Genomic DNA, 21,895 nt, shown 5'->3' with positions numbered 1-21,895 from the left:
CGTCCTTGAGATATTCAGTACTCTTCTCCAACACACCAACTCAAAGACACAGGATCTTCTTCTGTCATTCTTAGTCACAGGCCAGCCTTCAGATGTATAGCAAGCAACTGAGAAGACTACTGCTTTGATCAGGTCACCGCCTCTCAGACATTTGACTGAGATTGTGCTCTTCAGCACTCTGGAGAGGTCCCTGACAGCACATTTTCCCAACACAACTCATCTACTGATTTCCCGACAGCTAGTGCTAAGGGTGTTGACTGTGGATTCAAATAAGATGAAATCATTAACAATGTCAATTGGTTCCACCTCCCCTGGTGCTGCCTATTGGCCCTGCCTAGGGTGCCTTTGAATTTTTCTCCTTTACTTGACCAACTATAGGATCAAAAGTCAATCAGAAGCAACCATTTTATCTCAAGTCTCTACTTTGAAAAAATAAAGGATGCTTTGTCATCCACCTGTACATGAAGTTAATGCAAACTTGGGCTTTGTCGGGTCCGCATGAAAATGGAGCTCAGCTTCTCTGCAATACAAAGGAATAAACACGTTATCCTATGCTGTTGTTGTTAAGGGCCGGTGAGTCGTAGATGACGCATAGCACCCCTATGAACGAAAGGCCTGAACACTGTCCATAGAATTTCAAAGACAAGCTATTTCAGAAGTGGATGCCACTCTTGCTTCCAAGCTTGTTTTAATCAGGAAGCTCCAGCAAACACTGTTCACCATGGGTAACCATTATCGCATTTGACACATCAGTGTCACGGTGTTTAGCATCACAGCAACCACAAGTTACCTCTGTACAGCAAATGGACAGACCAGTGCTATACCACTTAGGAGAATGTTTGACCAAAACCAATTAAAATCAGGCCTGAAGGCTGCAGATTAAAATCACCCACCTTGAGCTTGATAGCATAACTTTCTGTCCATTAGGCCAACATAACTCTTTCGTTGTTGTTATTGTTGTTAAGAGCCGTCAAGTCGTAGACAACTCATTGCGACCCTATGAACGAAAGTCCTGAGCACTGTTCATAGAGTTTTCAGAGGCAAGCAATAAATGGCAAAAAAAAAAAAAGTCATTCTATTTTGGGTATTTTCTGGCCTACGAGTTGCTAATTTTCCACTAGTATAAAAAATATGAAAGAAGACATTTCCTGTTACTGTTCTAAGACTTGTATTTGTTTATTTGCTTGGGGATTTGTATCCCCTTGTGATTATGAGGTTTACTAATGAAGTAACACATTAGCATCCAGGTTGGAAATGCTCAGGGGAAGAGCCTGTGAGCACAGCTGGGAGGAGGCTGTCCTGTTTGAAGACTCGGGTTTTTGCTCATTTGTTAAGAGTTCTCCAAGTTAACACATGCAGCAGTTTATAAAAGGGAGTGACTAAGACTGAAGCTTTGCTGCATCCAGATAAGCTGTTGTGCACGTCTTGTGGGGACTGTGGACCGTTCTGATCCAGCACGTGATACTCGACTGCGAGCCCAGGACAATGTATTCATTCTGCACGGTTTTCGGGACACTGCTTCTGTAAATGTCATGGGTCTGCTATGTCATCTGAAAGGAAGGTTGAGATCCACAAAAACACATTCCGCTATTTCCAAGAAAGGAGCTTTGGTGCCCTAGTGGGTAAGAGGTTGCACTGCCAACCCAAAGCCAGGGAGTTCAAATCCCCTAGCTGTCCCACTGGACAAAAATGGGCAATGTCCTCCTGGGTGACTTGCTGTGTCCTGGGAAAGCTTGCTGGAGGACCAGCTATGAATGGGTTCTGAATCAAAGGCAATCAGAGTTATTGGAGCTTGATGAGATTTAAGGACCATCAAAAAAAAAAAAAAGTGTGTGTGGGAAATGTGAAAGGCCTGTGTTTCCCGTAAAAAAGAACAATTCAACACGTTAACAATCAAAGTATTTCGTGGATGCAATTTGCTACCTCTGAAAACCTCGGGAGGACCAGCTATGAGTCGCTTCTGACTGGATGGTGCACAACAACAACAACAACACAGTAAATTAACAGGTGCCCTAAAAATGCAATAGTTGACGTGTTCAGCCACCCAACGAAAGAAGTGTAAACCCACTAATTATCCCCCCAAAAATGTGGCTGTCAGCATATATACAGGTCAGCTCGTGGTGCTGGTGTGAGGTGCTGGCCAGCCAATGACGACACACAGTGACCTGATGAACAACACACCTGGACCTCACCTGGGCCCCCACCACCTTCAGGATCTCAGCCAGGCCTTGCCTCCCCCCACCACACTACCTTCAGGATCTCAGCCAGGCCTTGCCCCCATGTGCCACCATCAGCATTTCGCCAGGCCTTACTCAGTCTGCACCTCTGTCAAGATCTCACCAGGCCTTGCCCACCCTGCATCTCCATCAGGATCTCGCGTCACAGGCCTTGTGTCAACCCATCTTGATGGTTCCCCCCTATCTTTGACCCTCTAACCTTTCCCTGTACAATATCTTTTTCCAAGGACCGGCCCCTCCTGCCCAAAAGATGGGAAGTAATGTTTCACGGTCTTGCCTCCGAGACGTGCAGCCCAGAAGCGCCGTGTGCAGTCCTGAGCCGTCCTCCAAGATCCCCACGAGGGGACAGAGCTGGGTGGCACTGAGTGGCACACCAACTCCTTGACACGGACAAACTCACCCACAGTGAATGAGGGGCCCCAGGAAGACTCCATGTTGGTGCTAGGTGCTGCCAGGCCGGCTACGACTCATCATGGCCTATGAACAACAGCTCTGCGCCCTACGTGTCCTGAGCCCACCGCTGGCACACCTGACACCATTGCCTCAGTCACTGTATCGACCCAGCTCATCCAGAACCTTCCTCTCCTGCGCTGTCCCTCCATCCTTCCAAGCACGATGTCCTTCTCCAAGGACTGGTCACTCTTGGCAACATGCCCAAAGTATGAGAGACGGAGCTTCAAAATCCTTGCCTCCAGGGAGCAGCTTGGTTTCACCTTCTCCAGAGAAGACCTGTTTGTTCTCTTGGCAGTCCGTGGTGTGTTCAATACTCTTCTCCAGCACCACAGCTCAGAGGGCTATGGAAAGTGTCCATGAGTCCAAGATATTCAAAGATTGGTTTGTTCAGCTCTGAAGGGCACCTGCTAGTAAGCTCTGTCACCAGGATTCCAGGACTTGTCTAATCTGACAGGCCACAGGTGACACACCAAAATCAGAGAGGTTCCCTCTCTGCCAGAAAGATACACAGAACCAATGAACTGGACCAGTCAGTTACATTTCCAGAAGGTACACACAAAGCATACCGAGTGAAGACCACTGCCCGCCCCAGCAATAAACACAATTGTTCTTGTCTCTGACGGACCTGACAGGCCAGCCTGCGCGTGTCCTGTCCAGGTAGTCTGTATCTGCGACTGCAGGTTAGGAACAGAGACGGGGTTCTGAGAGGCACAGGGCTGGAGGAGCCACGCGCAGGGCAGCAAACCAAGGGGTGACTTCCTCTGACATCAGATCTGCCTTGTTTATTAGGGCTGGGACGCTGACACCCCTTTATTAGGCAGACAACGTCCCTGTGTTTCTATAAAAGAGCTCATTACCATCCTCAGGCCACACACACAGGCAGCCCGGAGCCTTTAAACGAAAAAAAGCAAAATCAGCCGCAAAAGCACTGTTAACTTTGTGCCAAAAATAAGCCCCGCTGAAAATCTGCTCTGAGCCTTTAACCACATTCTTCCTGAAACAGAGATGGTCTGGTTTACGATAAACCACAACCAAACGCCTGCCTGCACTCCATCCAGAGGCCGCGGGAACCCACTTAGCAAGTGCACGGGGCAGCTGCACGTCAACAGGGGGCAGCACTGGCCACAGGGTGAGGAATAGCCAGCCGCCCCCTCCTCGGGCACCTGGGGCAGGTCCTGCCCGTGGAAGTGGGGGGGTGGCCAATCCAGCAGTCAAGGCGCTGCAGGCCTCGCTGCTTAGGTAAACACGCTGGCTATCAAATCCTCCCAAGTGGGCTTCCTCACAAATTACCCCAAGTGGGGTCAATTTTATTATCTCAGGGTTAATTCATCCTAACCATGGACACATGGCAGAGGCAAGTGTCGAGTTCCAGAGAGCTGTGCAATGTACACAGCGTGTGCGCCCTTTCGTAAACTATGGACTAAATAAAGTGTCCATGCACGTTTATCAGTCGTGGCAAACGCACCACTGGAATGCCAGGTATTAATAACAGGAGGAAGACAGAGGGATGGAGGCCGGGTGGGAAGGCTGCACTTTCTGCATGATTTTTCAGTAAATCTGAAAATTCTGTAAATACCAAGGGAGTAGACAGGTGAGGGGGGGGCTTAATCATAAGGTCACACAATTTGCTCGTGAGCTCTGGTGGCCTGGTGGCAGGAAGCTGCACTGCAATCCCAGAGATGCGCGGTTCAAATCCACCAGATGCTCTGCTGGAGAAGGAGGAGCAATCTCCTCCTGTACCAGTCAGTTCGATGTGATGGTATACACAGAAAATAATAAAAAATTAGGGAGCTCTGGTGACCTAGTGGCAGGAAGCCGCACTGCAATCCCAGAGGTACACTGTTCAAATCCACCAGATGCTCTGCTGGAGAAGGAGGGGCAATCTCTTCCTGTACCAGTCAGATCCGATTTGACAGTACACACATGAAAAATAATAAAAAAATTAAAAATAAAAAAAAAGGTCACACAACTTGATGGGTGGTGGGAGGGGTGGGGAAAGGAAAGGGGAAAGACCTGGGGTGAAAAACATGTATATGAACTTTGTAAGTAAACCAGTATAAAATAAACACTGTACAAGAAAACAAACCAAAACCAAAAATGAAAGTTTACTAACATACATGGGCCTTCAATTACCACAAGCTCATTCAAAGAATTGATTTTGCTGGTAGTCTGTTGTCAACATTTAAGCGGTGTATAAATTGTAAGTCTACATATTTATCGATTCAGTAGTTTGTAAGAAAAGTCACAAAAACAACATAGGAGATAACTTAGAAAAATATTCAGAACAGGCCACCAATGCCCCCACTGCAATCTGCCGTCTGAACAACGCTGGGGTCACAGAGGCTTCAGACGACAAAGAGGCTTATCATTAAACAGTTAGACCAAGGTGGAAAGATCACTTAGTTTATCTGAGGGAACTAGCCCATGAATATCATTAAGGCAAGGTGATATATATTGGACATGACTCTCACGTGAAGCATGTAATCATAGTAATCAAAATCATGACACGCTTTTGCAGAGTTTTCTCAACGGAAAACAGCTGTCAACCAGCCAACCACAGTAAAACCCGACAAGGAACCCGCTCACGGCAGAAGCGCGTCAGACGTGGACAGCTCAGGCTCAGGGGTGCACTGCTACACAACCACCATACACCGTGTCTGAGATCCGATCCAGGTGCATGGCGAGGGCCGTGGAAAAGCTGCTGTCACCTAGGACAGGGGCAGCTGAGCGAGGGGGGAGCAGAGGGGCACCCAGTCCTGGCCACTCTTTCCTCACTTGCCACCCCAAGTCATCTCCTTTGCCTCACCTGCCTGTACCGCACCCCTGGTCCCTGTCCCATACATACTACCAGAGTCTGCACGTCAGGTCTTTAAAACTACAACAGTTTTTCTTTTGCGTTTCAAGGAGAGGAGCAAATGGGGGGGGAGGGGGGAGGGGTTTGTGCGGGGAGAAGGGTACAACAATGAATGAATGGAATCCCAAAATCTCTGTAGATGTTCATTGAAATGAAAAATAAACAACCTAAATTAAAAAAAAAAAAAAACTACAACAGGAAGGTGAGGCAAACAAAAAAGCTATTTCTTAAAAAAAAATTCTCTGTAAATGTTCATCACAATTATTTTTTTTAAAAAAGAAAAGAAAATGGGGGAGAAAGGAACTATAAAAAAATTAAAACTCAATTCAATTAGGAAAAAAAAATTAAAACCACCTTACAGGTACACAGACATAGACACAGCGAGTTGTCTCAACAACCATTTAACAAGGCAGACCTATGGATTCCCATTAACAAGGGCAATACAACATGCCAGGACGATGTCCTACAAAAGGCAGAGAGAGCAGGTGAGACACGGAAAAACATGCAATCCCATCAACTTCCTGTCCCCACAGGTATCACTGTGTCAGGACAGCTGTTCTGAACGACTTTCACTTTTATTCATCCTGACAGTGGCTACCTTCGCTTTCACATACATTATGATAAAACCTGAAACCACACTAAAATACTACCTCATTCAACACTAGAAAGAACCGTCATTTCATCAGCTCTCCTATCTGCAATTCTAATACGAGAATTTCAATGTGAACTATAAAAATTCCACCATGGCCCAGTTCAAACACAAGACCTCAAAGCCAAACGGAAACAAACATTTTAAAACAAAGATCACCTCAGGGGAACCAAGCCAGCGTCTGCACCCCTGCCTGAAATCACCCATCTGTCAGGCCATGTTTCCAGGCACTTGAAAATCCTGTCCAGAAACCAAGGACATGAGGTCAAAGACAGAAGGTGCTTCAAATCCAACACCAGTATCTTAGACAACACATTCCAGTCACAGCTGATAAGATATCACAAAAGCCTTGGAGAAATTGTTTCATATTCCTGTACTTTCAAATATCAAGTTCCAACAAGGTAACAACTGAATAATCACAGAATAAAAAACCAAAACAAACCAACAATTTTACAAACGATTATTCTCTCATTAAGGAGGAAATCCTCTCAAGTTCCTGGTATCGATAACACTTAAAGGTAACTGCATTTGTTAGCCTAGAATGTTAACTGTTATTGTACGCTCCTATTTTTGGTAATTCCTCTCGATTACTATGAACATATTTGCTGAATGTTTCATCTTTGCACAGATAACGAAAACCACTGTCTTCCACAAGCATTTAAGTCCAGACCACAATGATGTTTCCACTAATTAATCAGACTGTAACAACAACAGTTGCCAACAGCTGTTAACACATCAAGTCAACACTTCAAACGTACCTTCTGCAACCAATACAAGTAAATAAAAATCCACAAGTACTTACCTGCAGTTGGGAGGAGGGTCCAACGTGATTTCTGCAAGTTCCTTTTGAATTCTTTAAAACAAAGAAAAGCAATATTAAAATGAGTGCCTCATCACACTGTGAATATTAATCTATTGCACTGAATTATTGTACTTGACCACTAATATGCTCTTTTAAGTCTTCAATTTGCAATACTAAGATTATACATTTCATTTTACTCAGCTCCACAATCAACAGCAGTGACCCAGTATACTGGGAAAACCTGCTGTCAAGGACTTTTCCCAAGTGCTGGGAAGTAAGCATGTCATCTTAAATCCTCAAGAGTGCCTAATCCAAGCCACTGGGTTTCAGTTGCTTCCTATGCATCTGAAAGTAGGACAATGAATAAGAATGGTTTTGACTGGTGTAGGAGAAGAATGCGGAGTATCCCATGGACCGCTAACAGAACAAACAAGTCTGTCTTGGAGGAAGTATAATCAGAGGGTCCCAGAGGCAAACGTGGTGAAACTTCCTCTCAGGCACTTTGGGACCATGTTGGGGTGGGGGGGGCAAGCCCTGGGACAAGATCTCACAGCAAAGGTGGAGGGTCAAGGAGGAGAGGAAGAGCCTCGAGAAAATGGACTGAAATGACTGAAAAAGTGGGCTGAGCAAGTGAGAGACCCTGAGGATGGCAGAGGAGAGGGTCCAGCTCTGCTGTACACGGGGTGGTTACAGTCCACCGGACGGCACCCACCAGAGAGACCGGACGGCACCCAACAGTGAGACCGGATGGGCACCCACCCAGGAGGTTGGACGGTACCAGACGGCACCCACCAGAGAGACCAGACGGCACCCAACAGGGAGACGGAATGGTACCCAACAGGGAGACCGGACGGCACCCAACAGAAAGACGGAATGGCATCCAACAGGGAGACCTGACGGCACCCACCCGTGAGACCAGACGGCACCCAACGGGGAGACGGAATGGTACCCAACAGGGAGACGGAATGGCATCCAAGAGGAAAACGGAATGGTACCCAACAGGGAGACGGAATGGCATCCAACAGGAAAACAGAATGGTACCCAACAGGGAGACGGAATGGCATCCAAGAGGAAAATGGAATGGTACCCAACAGGGAGACCGGACGGCACCCACGGGGAGACTAGACAGCACCCAACAGCATGACTAGATAATGCCTGAGAGAGGATAAGACGAAAACCATGGTTTCTTCTGCAATTCCGAGGATGTACCGACAAAGGAAGGAAGCTCTGGTGGCCCAGTGGCAAGAAGCTGCCCTGCAATCCCAGAGGCACTCGGTTTGAGGCCACCAGCTGCTCTGCGGGAGGATGGGCAATTTCCACCCTTGGAATGAACTGCCTCTGAAAATCACCAGCGATGGGTGGCTCTGACTCTACAATGAACCATCACCACCTACCGCGTGGGACAAGCCTGGACACCATCACTGCATGCAGCCTGTGGAGATGTACGCAGACTAGATTATCGCTTCACGACCACGGATGCCACTCACCACAACCTGTCGTGTGCACTGAGAGCCTGCACCACCCCATCGGAGGCTGAGTCTACTTTCAGATCTACCCTCAAACATCCCATTCAGGACAGAAGGCTGACCACAGGAAGCGGAATCCAAGTCTCCTGACTGTTTCAATAGCTGGAGATGACCACCAGTTATCTCAATCCTACCCTGGAGACGCTTCTTAAAGTTGTTTGTTTGTGGGTTTATTTTTTTTAAAGGTTAACCTTATTCCTCCCAGAAAGCCTCAAGGTTGGAGCACACTGTGACTTTAAGCCTGACACGATGTTCCCTATTAATGGGGCTATCCTACTAACATAAGGCTTAGTGGTACAGAGTTTGAATCCACCAGCTTCTCTGTGGGAGAAGGATGTGATCAATGTCCTCCCAAGTGTGTCACTGTCTCTGAAAGCCCAAAGGAGGGTCAGCTCCGAGTCGGTTCAGATTCCACAGTATAAAGTAACAATAGCAATGATTGAGCAGGGACGTGGGCCACACGCATTCAAAGTCACCAGAGAACCAAACGAGGAAAGATGAGCATCTCCTCCTGAGTGATTTACAGCGCTGGACACTCAGCCCGTGGGAGGGTCAGCCAGGAGTCAGTTCTCACTGACCACGATGAGCTCCCCATTTTAATTACCTAAGCGTCAAAGCGTGGGATTTATAAAGAGAAAAAGCAAAGAAAGCTTTGTTTAAAGAAAGCAAAAAGTTCTTTGTGTAAAGCAATCTTCTTTCAAGTAATTCTGCCCTCTTGTGTTATTTTCTACTTTGATTCTTAAAGGGCACCTAAAAAAAAGCCATATGTATATACACAAAGGATAACCAAGCTAATAAACTTGTTTCTTTTTTCATTTTTTTCCTTTTGAGTTTAACGAACATTTACAGAAAAGTGAGATTTTCATTCATTCATTATTGTACATTTCACCCCCTTGCTCTCCCTTTTCCTTTCCCCCAGTTCTTTTTTTTTACATCTTCACTCACTGTTGTATAATTACCTCCCCCCTAGTCTTCTCTGTGATGATGTATCTCTTATTCTGTGCTATTATACATATAATGCCTAATCATGTATTCATTTTAGACAGTTCTTTCTTTCATCTGTTCCAATGCAATGGTCATTATCTATCCACTCGTATCCTAGTCTCCTCCCAACCCCCCTTGTCAGACCTGCTTTCTCAGTGTTGCTATGCAGTATTTTAAAACAACAACATGTAGCAAGACATCTATCATTCACGTCTCATTAAACACAGGCTTCATTAAGCCAGCAACAACCACCAAAAATCATTCTCAAGCCCATTTCTTCTCCTTTGCCTTGGTTTTAAAATGCTACCTATCAACAGCTGAATGTGTGCATCTGGTAATTATCGTGATACAAGCATGAATGATAGCTGACTAAAACTATTTTTTAGAAAAGAAAAATTTCAAAAAGAACTCAATGTTCAAACAAGTTTGAGCAATATTTTAAAAACATCTCACTACATTTTCAGACTCATAGCGACTCTATGAACTAAAGATCTGAACACTTGGATACCTTCCATCGTTTCTCCAAGTTCATAGAGCTTCTGGAGGCAGGCTATTTCAGAAGTGGATGCCACTCCTGCTTCCAAGCTCATTTTAATCGGGGAGCTCCACCAAACACTGTCCACCATGGGTAACCATTCTCGCATTTGACACATCAGTGTCACAGTGTTCAGCTTCACAGTGACCATGAGTTACCTCTGTACAGCAAGTGGACAGACCAGTGCTGTACCACTTAGAAGAATGTTTGACCAAAAACAATTAAAACCAGGCCTGAGGGCTGCAGATTATAATCACTCACCTTTGGCTTGGTAGCATCACTTTCTATCCACTAGGCCAACCGAGTTCTCTCTGAAGCACATTGAAACATGAGATCATTTCGACCAAGTAAGAAATACTTAAGCAAGAAAAAGAGTTGAAAAGAAGAGCTGATCCATTTGGCATAAATGCCATTCATTGTCCTGGGTAACCCAGGGTTCACAGTGTTAGATCTGTAAACAGTGAATCTAATCTCAACATGCTTCCTGGCCTGGCATTGAATATTTACAGTTATGTAATTGTACAGGCAGCTTATTGGCCTTTTATTTCTAGAAAAAGGCACAGAAAATGGGTTAGAGTTGTACTTCAGATGTAAATGTTATTAACTCATTAAATGTCAAAGTAATTGTGACTTAACAAAACCACTAGAAAGGAGAGAGGGGGCAGATGTGAGGCGATGTAGGAAGAGAAAGGTGTTAATACCTTCCCTTAACAAAAAGCAAGAAATCAAGACATTTGGTTGAATTTGACGGAACAGCAGCAGAAGTTTAAACAGCACATTTAGAGTACAAACACCACCGATGATTTTTGGGATCATCAGTGTCAGGTCCAGCTGCTAACTGAAAGGTCACAGCTGCAACTGTCCAGCTGCTTCACAGGTTGGGCAGTCCCTCAGGAGGGTGACGGCGGGTCTTCAAGAACCTGAATCAAATGCACAGCCTGGGCGACCGTTAACCAGAAAGAGGGGGTGGTTGTTGTTGGTCGGTGCTGTCAAATCGAGTATGACTCAGAGTGACCCTACGAACAAAAGATCTGAGCCCTGCTCTGTTCTGAGTCATGCTTACACTTCCCGAAACGCCACAGCAGTCACCGTGTCAATCCACCTGGGTGAGGTTCTTCCTCTCTGATTTCCTTCCATCACCGACTTTCCACCTTTCCCAGCACCAAGTCCTTCTCCAAGAATGCCCAAAGTAGGTGATGTGAAGCCTCAACATTCCCGCCTCCAAAGAGCACTCTGGCTGCACCCTGTCCAAGACACAGAGGTTCATTCCCTTGGCCGTCCATGGGATGTTCAGGGCTCTTCTCCAACACACAGCTCAAAGGCGTCAGTTCTTTTCCTGTCATCCTTGGTCACTGTCCAGCTCTCAGGTGCACAGCAAAGTAACCAGAAAGACTATGGCCTGAGTCAGAAGCACCTTCATCCGCACACAGACATCACTATTTCTCAATAGTTCGGAGAGGTCTCTAACTGCAGATTTTTCCCAGTGCAATGTGCCTCCTTATTTCCTGACTTCTGGTTAATTGTGGATCCAAGCAAGAGGAAGCTGTTAACAATTTCACTCTCCTCTCCACCCACCATGATGCTGCATATTGGTCCAGTGGTGAGAATTTTTGGTTTCTTGACATTTAGATGCAATACATACCGAAGGCTGCATTTTCTGATTTTCTGCAACAAGAGCTTCAAGTCCTCCTCACTCTCAGCAAGCAAGGTTGTGTCATCTGCATAATGCAGGTTACTGATGAATCTCTCTCCAATCCAGTGCCACACTCCTCTTCACAGAGTCCAGCTTCTTGGATAATACGCTCAACATACATAGAGATTGAAAAAGTATGGAAAAGGAGGGGGTAAGTGGGCTAAATTCTCCTATTTCATGACAAGGAGTTCAAAATACTGCTCAAAGTTAACAACTCCACAAATGAGGTATGATTCAGCCAAAAACTACTTCTCCTGCAGAGCAGCTGGTGGGTTTGAACCACATTCCTTTAGGTGACAGCACCATTCCTTTAACACTAAGCCAAGGAGAAATAGCAGAACTAAAACCAGAAATACCTACAAGAGTTTGTTCCTAGAGAATGGAACTGGGAACCAGGAGTGTACAAAAAGGAAGCAATATCTGTATGAACAAAGGCATAAGAAAGGTTTCTAGACTGTTTTAATTTGTTATCAGAAACAGCAATAACTTGTTCAATTGTTTTTAAAAAAACAAAGAACTGGAAGTCAAAATGGCATGCTTAATCCTTCAAAGAAAGCTCTTTTAACATTAAGTAACATCTTGCTTTGTGCTTTACTGGCCCTTTTGGCTTAAAAATAATTGATAAAGCATGACTTTCCATTATAGGATTATATCGTGGAACTTGAACCCCACCAGTTGTCGGTAATTCCAAATCTTTGCTTTTCAGTTAAAAAAAAAGGCAATTTACTGATAATTTAACAATTCTGAGTCATGATCCAACGTATTATAATCTATTTTGAGGCACTGTTACCTAAGAACAGTTGTATTTCTCTCACTAGGAAAGATTATACTAAGAATTGCTATTTAAACGGTTGTAAGATTTCCTGCTGTTTTCAATGACAGCAATTCAATTCTATCTCAAAAGTTGTGATCACGCTATCTATTAAGTTTCTCAGCCTTGACATGTGGGATAAGAAAGGTAGCTATTTCAGACACTGTCCTGAGGGTGTGAAAACAAATGAAAATGTATCAGTAATTCACACTTACAGTGTACTGCCTTTCACATGATTATCTTAAACCATTAAGAAAAAAAAACACCACAATTCATTGCCTTAAAGTCAGAATGGACTCATAGCAGATTCTCCAGCTGGTTTCCAGAAGCTTCAATTGCACAAAAGGAGAATGCACATCTTTCTCCCACGGAGCAGCTGCTAGATTTGAAGGGCTGGTGAAGTATCACCTTTGGGTTGACAGGGCAACTCCGTACGGGCTGTGTGTCCAGAGAAAAACATTAAGAGAGATTTAAATCAATATCATAGAACTCTCTAAGTATTACTGTTATCAGTACCCATTGAAACAGTAAGAAAACTACACTAATTCTCATACACCTATAAAAGGAACAAGGGTAACATGGGGAAGCTCAGGTATGACATCCACTATCTCCACGAAGGAGGACTGTCCTCATGAATAGTATCCAATCTATAAAACTGATCCTTTGGAAAATAGAGTCCCCCTTGCTGCTGCACCCCCTTCCATTAATCACCAGCTCTGACATTCACGGAGTTTACTAGGGAAACAGGTTGTGAGGTGAGAGGGAAGGCAAAGAATATCATATAGTTGTGAGTCCTCCAGTTTAATCCAGCACACACATGCTAGAAGCCTCTGGTTTCCTCCGTTGTCCAGCAAGATTCATCTCCTAGCAATCCCAAGCCAGCTCTTCTGGCTCTGTCTCCAGAGCTCTGTCAGGCTATATGCCTCATCAGTCTCTCCACATGTGGCCACCTCTCCTCCTCTTGTTGGTCCCACAGCTGCTGATGACATAGAAGATGTTCATCAGTGTAGAACTGTATGTCTACAGTTGAAGAAGCTAGAGATCACGCCCAAGGCAGCGGCTAGAAAAGCTGTTTTCAAAAGTTTTAACATCACAACAGAAGTGGCATCCACTTCCAAAAAAGCTTGTCTCCAGGAACTCTGTGAACTTAGAGAAAAGATAGAAGTTTTGTGTTCTCGCATTTGACTCATCAGTGTCACAGTGTTCGGCTTCACAGCAACCACGAGTTACCTCTGTACAGCAAGTGGACAGACCAGGGCTATACAACCTAGAAGAATGTTTCACCGAAAACCATTAAAGGCAGGCCCAAGGGCTGCGGAGTAGAGTCACCCACCTTTGGCTTGGGAGCATGACTTTCTCTCCGCTAGCCCGACTGCTCTCTATCTCTATGCTGTTGTTGTTGTTGTTAAGTGACTTCAAGTCATAGGTGACTCATAGTGACCCTATGAACGAAAGTCTTAGACACCTATATAACTTTCACCCTTTCTCAAGGTTCATAGGGCTTCCAGAGGCAAGCTATTATGGAAGTGGATGCCGCTCCTGCTTCCAAGCTTATGAAATTACAATTATGAAAGATTATATATAAATAACATTAAATTTATATTACACCATATAATAAGAGTTCACTAGAAAACAAACATTTGATAATAACATCTCAGACAAGAGTCTTATAACAAAAGTTTTCAGAATACTCCTGGGCCTCCACAAGAAAAAGACTGATATCTCAATTACAAAATGAGTGAAGGACATGGAAAGAATTTTCACAGAGGAAGACATTCGAATGGCAGACCGACACGTGAAGAAATGCCCCAAAACACTGGCAATAAAAGAGATGCAAATCAAAACCATAATGAGGTACCATCTCACTCCAGTAACAGTGGCAAAGTTTAAGAGGGCAACAAGTAATAGATGCTGGAGAGGATGTGGAGAGAAAGGAACTCTTGTACATTGTTGGTGGGATTGTAAAATGGTGCACCCATTCTGGAAGGCATTTTGGCGCTTCCTCAAAAAGCTGAACACAGAAATTCCATATGACCCAGCTATTCCACTACTTGGAATATACCCTGAGAATATGAGAACTGAGGCACAAACGGAGATTTGTACACCAATGTTCATAGCAGCATAAGTCACCATGGAAGCAACACGGAAACAGCCCAAATGTCCAACCACAAATGAATGGATTGAGAAATCATGGTACATTCACACAATGGAATACTATGCAGCATGCAGGAGCAATAACTCTGTAAATTATTATGTAACTTGGGAGGGACTGGAGAGCATTACGCTGAGGGAAATAACTCAGTCCCACAAGGATAAATATTGCATAAGACCGTTACTGTAGAATGAGTATAAGGATCCAGGAGGGGTGGGAGAGGCTGGAAGCAGAGGGATGTGGATGTGCAGGGGGGAGAGGGGATTAAATCATTGGGCTGTGAGGGAAGTTGAAAAAAAGGCTCGAATTTGTATTCAAATTTTATAAATAAACTAGCGGGGTGGGGGGAGTTCACTAGAATATACTAGAATCCATTTTCCTACCTAAAAAAAAAATTCAGAGTCTAGAACCAAATGCCATTCCTAAAACAGGATTACACTGAGCATCAAATAAAATCACACTGTCTGCTCCACGGAGCAAAGTTAATTTGGAATAAACCTAATTTAAAATTCATATGTGTCAAAGAAGCACATGAAAGTGCCAACGACCCAGTTTAGTGAAGATCTCAAAATAGATGTTTTACAGAACTGACTAGTCGATTTAACCAAAATCATTAAAATGTGTCACTGTGGACACAAGCTAACGTCAAGAACTATCTTCCAACTACACACTTACAAATATAAACAGATTCAGGCTTATCAAGGGAACAGACTGTTAAGTGCATGCCAATTTTTAAAAAAAAATATAAATTCTTGCCAAAGAGCAAAAAGGCAGCAAAGTTGTAGCAATAATCTCCATTCCTCTCAACTCTCAAAAAGACAGGCTCATTGTTTTAAGACACCTGTTTAAATGTTTTTATCTATCACGCTGCTTTTCAGTAATAACTGAAAACTGAAATCCTCAAAACATGTTACTCTGCCATATTCTTAACTCTATAATTATAGCACACTCGTGTAATTAAGTATAAGGGAGAAAATCACCTTTCCCCAAGTTACTGTGAACTGTATTTAACGACAGTGTTATCGGTTTTCCAAGTTTAACAATAACATTAAGTCCTCAGAGATTACATTTTCATAAAATTCATACCAAATGGACTTGAAAAACATAATTGTAGACTTTAACGGGTACAATAAAATATTGTTGTGGGAATGGTATCTGGTTTCAGATTCTAAACTTTTATTAGGCAGAAAATGGATAAAATAAATATGATCCAATTAGATGCTGTTTACAAGACATCCGCATTAGACCAAAGACGCAGGTAAATGAAGGTGAAAGAATAGAAACACTTAGCTGTTCAAATCACAACCAAAAGACAGCAAGGGTGACTGTATTACTATTAGACAGGATACATTATTTGAGAGGAGTCCTGGTGGCTCAGTGGTTAAAGAATTTGCCTGTTAACCAAAAGATTGGCTATGCCAAGCCACCAGCTGCTCAGCGGAGGAAAGCTAAGAAAGGATGCTTCACGGTTTTATGATGAAAGATGGGACAAGCTGAACATTCAGAGCCTTGTAAACCCCAGAGGCTGTTCTACTCTGTCTTGCAGGCCCCCTACGAGCTGCAATCACACCAAAGGCAGGGAGGTGGTTTTCTGGAGGAGGGCCAATGCAGCAGGAACACATAACCATTATAAATAAACATGCATCTAATCATGGTTTTGTTGTTGTTGTTGTTAAGTGCCATTGAGTCCTAGGCAACTCACAGCAACCCTATGAACGTAAGTCCTTGACACTTGCATGCGTGACTTTCATCCTCTCTCCAGGTTCATAGGGTTTCCGATGGCAAGCTGTTTCAGAAGTGGATGCCACTCCTTCTTCCCAGCTTGTTTTAATCGGGGAGCTCCACCAAACACTGTCCACTGTGGGTAACCATTATCGCATTTGACACATCAGTGTCACAGTGTTCAGTTTCACAGAGACCACAAGTTTCCCCCGTACGGCAAGTGGACACACCAGGGCTATACGACTTAGAAGAAAGTTTGAACAAAAACAATGAAAAACAGGCCTAAGGGCCGCAGATTAGAGTTCACCCACCTTTGGCTTGGTAGCATCGCTTTCGGTCCACTAGGCCAACTGGTCTCTCTCTGTGTTGTTCAGTGCCATCAAGTCATAGGCAACTCATAGCGGCCCTATGAATGAAAGTCCTCAACACTTGCGTGCATGACTTTCATCCTCACTCCAGGTTCATAGGGTTTCCGGAGGCAAGCTATTACAGAAGTGGATGCCACTCCTGCTTCCAAACCTAATCATGTTGTTGTTGTTATGTGCCATCAAGTCACTTGAGACTCATAGCGACCCTATGTACAACAGCCCTAAACTCTGCTCTGTCCTGTGCCAGTCGCACTGTCTCTGACACTCCCATCCCTATTACCCCAGTCCCTGAATCAATCCACCTCATAGAGGGCCTTCCTCTCCTGCGCTGTCCCTCCACCCTCCCAAGCATGATGTCCCTCTCTAGGGACCGGTCTCTCCTCACAACATGTCCAAAGTATGTTAGACGGAGCCTCAGAATCCTTGCCTCCAAGGAGCCACCCGGTTTAACCCTTTCCAGGACAAATATGTTTGTTTTCCTAGCAATCCATGGTATTCTCAATACTCTTCTCCAGCACCACAGCTCAAAGGCCTCAATTCTCCTTCTATCCTCCCTGGTCATTGTCCAACTCTCTGATGCATAACAAGTGATTGCGAAGACCATAGCCTGTATCAGACGCACCTTAGTCTCCAGAGAGACACCAATGCTCTTCAGTACTTTGGAGAGGTCCCTAACAGCTGACTTTCCCATGGCAATGCGTATTTTAATTTCATAGAGCTCCAAAATATAAGAAGGAAACACTGAGGGAATGGAAGGGAGAAACGGGCAGTTCTACAGTAACCACAGCCATCAACCCAAACATCTCAGCACACCATTTTAACAAGAGCAGCCACTCCCGACGGGACAATGTCCAGAACAGATAGATCATCAGTTAGGTCACAGAACAGATTCCAAGAGATTTTAACCCTGAAATCATAACACATTCTATTCTATTTATTCCACACAGTGGAATAAAACAAGGATCAGGAATGCCATGAGACATGGAAATGTATGGAAACTAATACGGAGAGTTAACCCACGCTTCAACAACAACAGGTCCAAGGTGAAATCGGAGCCTCCTGAAGCCTCCTGCCACCACCTTGATTCGGACTCTGACCTACAGGACGATGCACCACTGCTGTGTGTGGTTTCAAGAACTGCAGATTTACACAGAAGCAGATGACCACATCGTTAACCCAGGGGCAGCTTGTGGATTTGAACCAATGATCTTTTGGCAAAAAAGCCCAATGTGCCAGCAGGGCTTTTAAATTAAAGACTGCCTTGTTGTTGTTAGGTGTCAAGGAGTCAACTCCAATTCACTGCCACCTTATACAAAACAGGACAAGACCTCTTCTTCTTGTTCATCATTCTCACTATTCCCCGTGTTCACCAAGCCCCGTTGCGGCTCTGGGGGGACTGTCACCCCAAAGGCTGAGCATCCCTGGTAATTCTAATCCACCCGTGGCTCTGCCAAAGAAAGATGGTGTGGTATGGTTTACTCTTCAAAATGAGAGGGACGTCATGCTTGGGAGGGTGGAGGGACAGCGCAGGAGGGGAAGACCCTCTAGGAGGTGGATTGATTCAGTGACTGGGGTAATCAGGATGGGTGTGTTGGAGACGGTGCGACTGGCACAGGACAGAGCACAGTTTAGGGCTGTTGTCCACAGGGTCGCTACGAGTCGCAAGCAATTCGATAGCACATAACAATAACAACAACAGTCATTGAAGGTGACCCACTGAGTGGGTGGGAACTTTCAGAGATTTGTGGATGATATTCTACAGGGTTGATCCATATTTCCCATCCCAACAAGTGTAAATTAGCAGTGCAGGTATGAATCTCGCTCTCAGCAGGCAGCACACAGTGCAGCACACGTCCTTTGCCATCAGAGATTCCTGCACCGGTCAGACCAGGACTTACGCAGAGCAGCAGCCTCTGCAGAGAAGCAGTGACCTACATGGGACGGAGCTGACTGGCCCACGCAGCCAGAGACAAGACCTTCATCCAAGTTTGTTGGAAGATTGAGGGAAGGTGTCGTAACCGCCAAGACCAAGAGCGCTTCGTAACACTGACCTGAGGCATGAGGCCGAAGGTCAAAGAGCCTGCAAGCATTCTTGAGAAACTGTCATGACTGAGGAGTTGGGAATTGTTTCCTGCTGTCAGTGGAGCTCTGGTGGCCTAGTGGCAAGTAACTGTGTTGCTAATCCGAAGGAACATGGGTCAAATCCACCAGCTGCTCCATCAGAGAAAGATGGGCAATCTCCTCACACTATTTACTGCCTCTGAAAACCCACAGGAGGGTCAACTGTAGGTTGGCTCCAACCTGATAGGACACATCCCACTTGCCATCCTGAACTGTAACCTGTTAATTTTCCCGACTAACTCTGTAACTATGATTACAGTTCTGGGAGGACTGTGTAGCTATTGCAACAATTTCAGACCTAGTAGACTTGGTGTTGGAATTAGTAGCGGTCGGTGTGGGAGCTTGTGGGACAGGCCCGATCTCACAGGAACTGGTTTTGGATTGAGGATGGTCCTGATGGAAACTGACCCTCTGAGAAGTTAACAGAGAGGCCAGGCTCAATCATCCCAGGCTGCCGACACGCTGTAGAGCTGGGCAGTCTCCTCTTGTTACAACTTACAGCCTCAGCCATCAATGGAGGGTCTCTCTGAGTCAGAATTGATTAACTGCTAGTAAGTTTATTTAGAAAGTTTATATAGAAGACTATAGCCCGGATCAGGCGCACATTAGTCTCCAGCCTGATGCCATTGCTCTTCAGTACTCTGGAGAGGTCCCTCACAGCTGACTTTCCCAATGCAATTCATCTCTTCATTTCCTGGCTGCTGGTACTAAGAGTGCTGACTGTGGAGCCAAGTAAACTACAACTGTTAACAATCTCAATTTCTTCACCATCTGTACTGATGCTGCCAATTGGCCCAGTGGTGAGAATCTTTTTCTTGATGTTGAGCTTCAATCTGTATTGAAGGTTGCAATCCTTGACTTTATGCAGCAAGCAAGGTCCTAAATATACCTTTGAATGAGCAGCACAACTCTCGAAAGACTCTGTCAGTTGTTCTATTGTTGGGTGAGTCAACCGTGACTCACAGTGACCCCATGACCAGCAGATCTGATCTCTGTCCTTTCCTGTGTCGTCCTCACCATCCCTAACACATGTGAGCCCAACGTTAACAGACACTGCGTCAGTCCACCTCGTTCTGGGGTTCATTATTTCAGAAGTAGATGGCTGGTCCTGTTCCCCACCTCGTCTATCTGCCTTCATCTGGCAGTTCCACTACAGCCGGTCCACCATGGGCGACCCTGTTGGTATACGACGTATACAGGTGGCAAAGCTGCCAGCACCCCTGGGACACGCAGGCCACAAGAGCATGGCACACTGACAGACAGGTGGAGAAGCATGACAAACGGACAGGTAGCAAAGATATCTAGATATGAACAAAAATGAAATCACACAACACCAAAGCCTATGGGAAGCAATGAAGGTATAGGCTCGGAGTAAATTTATGGGTGTTAATTACACCCAAAGACCGGGGGGGGGGGGGGGGCCGCGCCTCGGGGGGGAGTAATGCAGTACCTTAAGATGGGGGGGGGGGGGGATATCACAGATTCATGATGTCACACCTTGCAGAATTTGAAAAAGAAAATTAAGGCCAAAGCCATGAGATGAAAAGAATTTTCAAAGGATGACAGCAGAGATAAACCAAGTAAGAAATAGAAACGTAAAACACTAAAACTTGGCTCTTGGAACCAATAAAATCAACAAATCTTTCACTGCATCAGTTGAGCAGGAAAAAGACTCAAAAGGCCTCCAAACTGGAAATAAAGAAATAAAACTCACCCATTTACGGACAACATAAACCAGTAAGCAGAAAACGCCAGAGAATCCCTCATGGAAATGCTCAACTGGATCAAGGATTTCAGGGAAGTGGCGGGGTACAAGATGATGTCATTCCAGACACCATCCGCAAACAAGCCGAACACAGTCGGGAAAACAATCCCAAGGACAACAGGATAAAACACGCAGGAGTAAGTTAAACTAGGGAGGGCACACGGATGGCACACCAATCACGGGGCAAGTGCTGAGAGACGTGAAAGGAGGGGAAAACCACACCAAGAAATCCAGCATTCGTCACCTGGAATTCACAGCGCTGAGGAGAGGGCAAGAGTCCGCAGAGCGGTGGACAGAGTCAAGGGACTCCCAGTAAAATCCCAACAGCATTCTCAGCAGAAATAGAGCACGTCAGGTTTATACGGCATGCAAGGGCCCCAAATAACCAAAACAATCTTCAAGAAAGAACAATTTCAACTCACAGTGAACTCATATGACGGAACAGAACTCTCTCACAGGGTTATTGGCTGGAATTCTCTGGTGGCCTAGTGGGTAAGAAGTTGTGCTGCCAACCCAAAGGGTTGTGGTTCAAACCCAGCAGCTGCTGCATAGGAAAAAGACGGACCTTTTCCTCCTATGAAGTTTACAGCCTCCGAAAGCCCACTGGAGGTCAGCGGGGCATCCATCTGATTCAACAACCATGAGCCAGGAAGTGAATCCATGTGAACAGACTGCCAAATCTCCTTCCTGCGGTGCGGATGGCCCGGTCTGCACTGCCAACAACTTGGCTAGCCGCCCAATGCTTAAGGATCATACCAAGGGAATTATAAACCATTGGAAGAAAATAAGAACTTTAGAAAATAAAGCCACATATCTATGGCCTATTGATTTTTGACAAGCTGTGTTATCAATTCAGTAGCAAATAAAGAGGCCCATCAGTAAACAGTGCTGGATCTCCACATACAAAATGAAACTCAGGCCCCACCACACACCTCAAACCCAACTAAAAATGAATCCAAGACAAAATATAAGAACTGAAACTATAAAACTCCTAAAAGAAAGCACATGGTTTGGTAAGGGTTAAAGTATGTCTCCACCAGTATGGGCTCTGGTGGCCTAGTGGCAAGAAGCTGCACTGCAATCCCCAAAGCATGCAGTTCAAATCCGCCATCTATCCCACAGCAAAGGATGAATATTCTGGGGAGCTCTGGTGGCCGAGTGGCAAGGAACTGCAACTACAATCCCAGAGGCGCATGGTTCGAACCCACCAGATGCTCTGCCGG

General features: G+C 45.1%; 1 protein-coding gene across 1 annotated transcript in view; it reads right to left on the bottom strand.

The window, feature by feature from the left end:
- The window catches only part of LOC102844158 (ubiquitin-conjugating enzyme E2 E2-like), a 341,166-nt gene that overhangs the window by 317,840 nt on the left and 1,431 nt on the right, over window positions 1-21,895 (bottom strand). The window contains exon 2 of the mRNA XM_006883342.1: window positions 6,996-7,046. Coding sequence (XP_006883404.1) covers window positions 6,996-7,046 — 51 coding nt within the window. The remainder of the gene's footprint in view (window positions 1-6,995; window positions 7,047-21,895) is intronic.

The sequence above is a fragment of the Elephantulus edwardii genome, unplaced genomic scaffold, assembly GCF_000299155.1.
Source record: "Elephantulus edwardii isolate Elephantulus edwardi_28Jun2011 unplaced genomic scaffold, EleEdw1.0 scaffold00027, whole genome shotgun sequence".
Lineage (NCBI taxonomy): Eukaryota > Metazoa > Chordata > Mammalia > Macroscelidea > Macroscelididae > Elephantulus > Elephantulus edwardii.
This window is presented reverse-complemented; position numbering and strand designations above follow the sequence as displayed.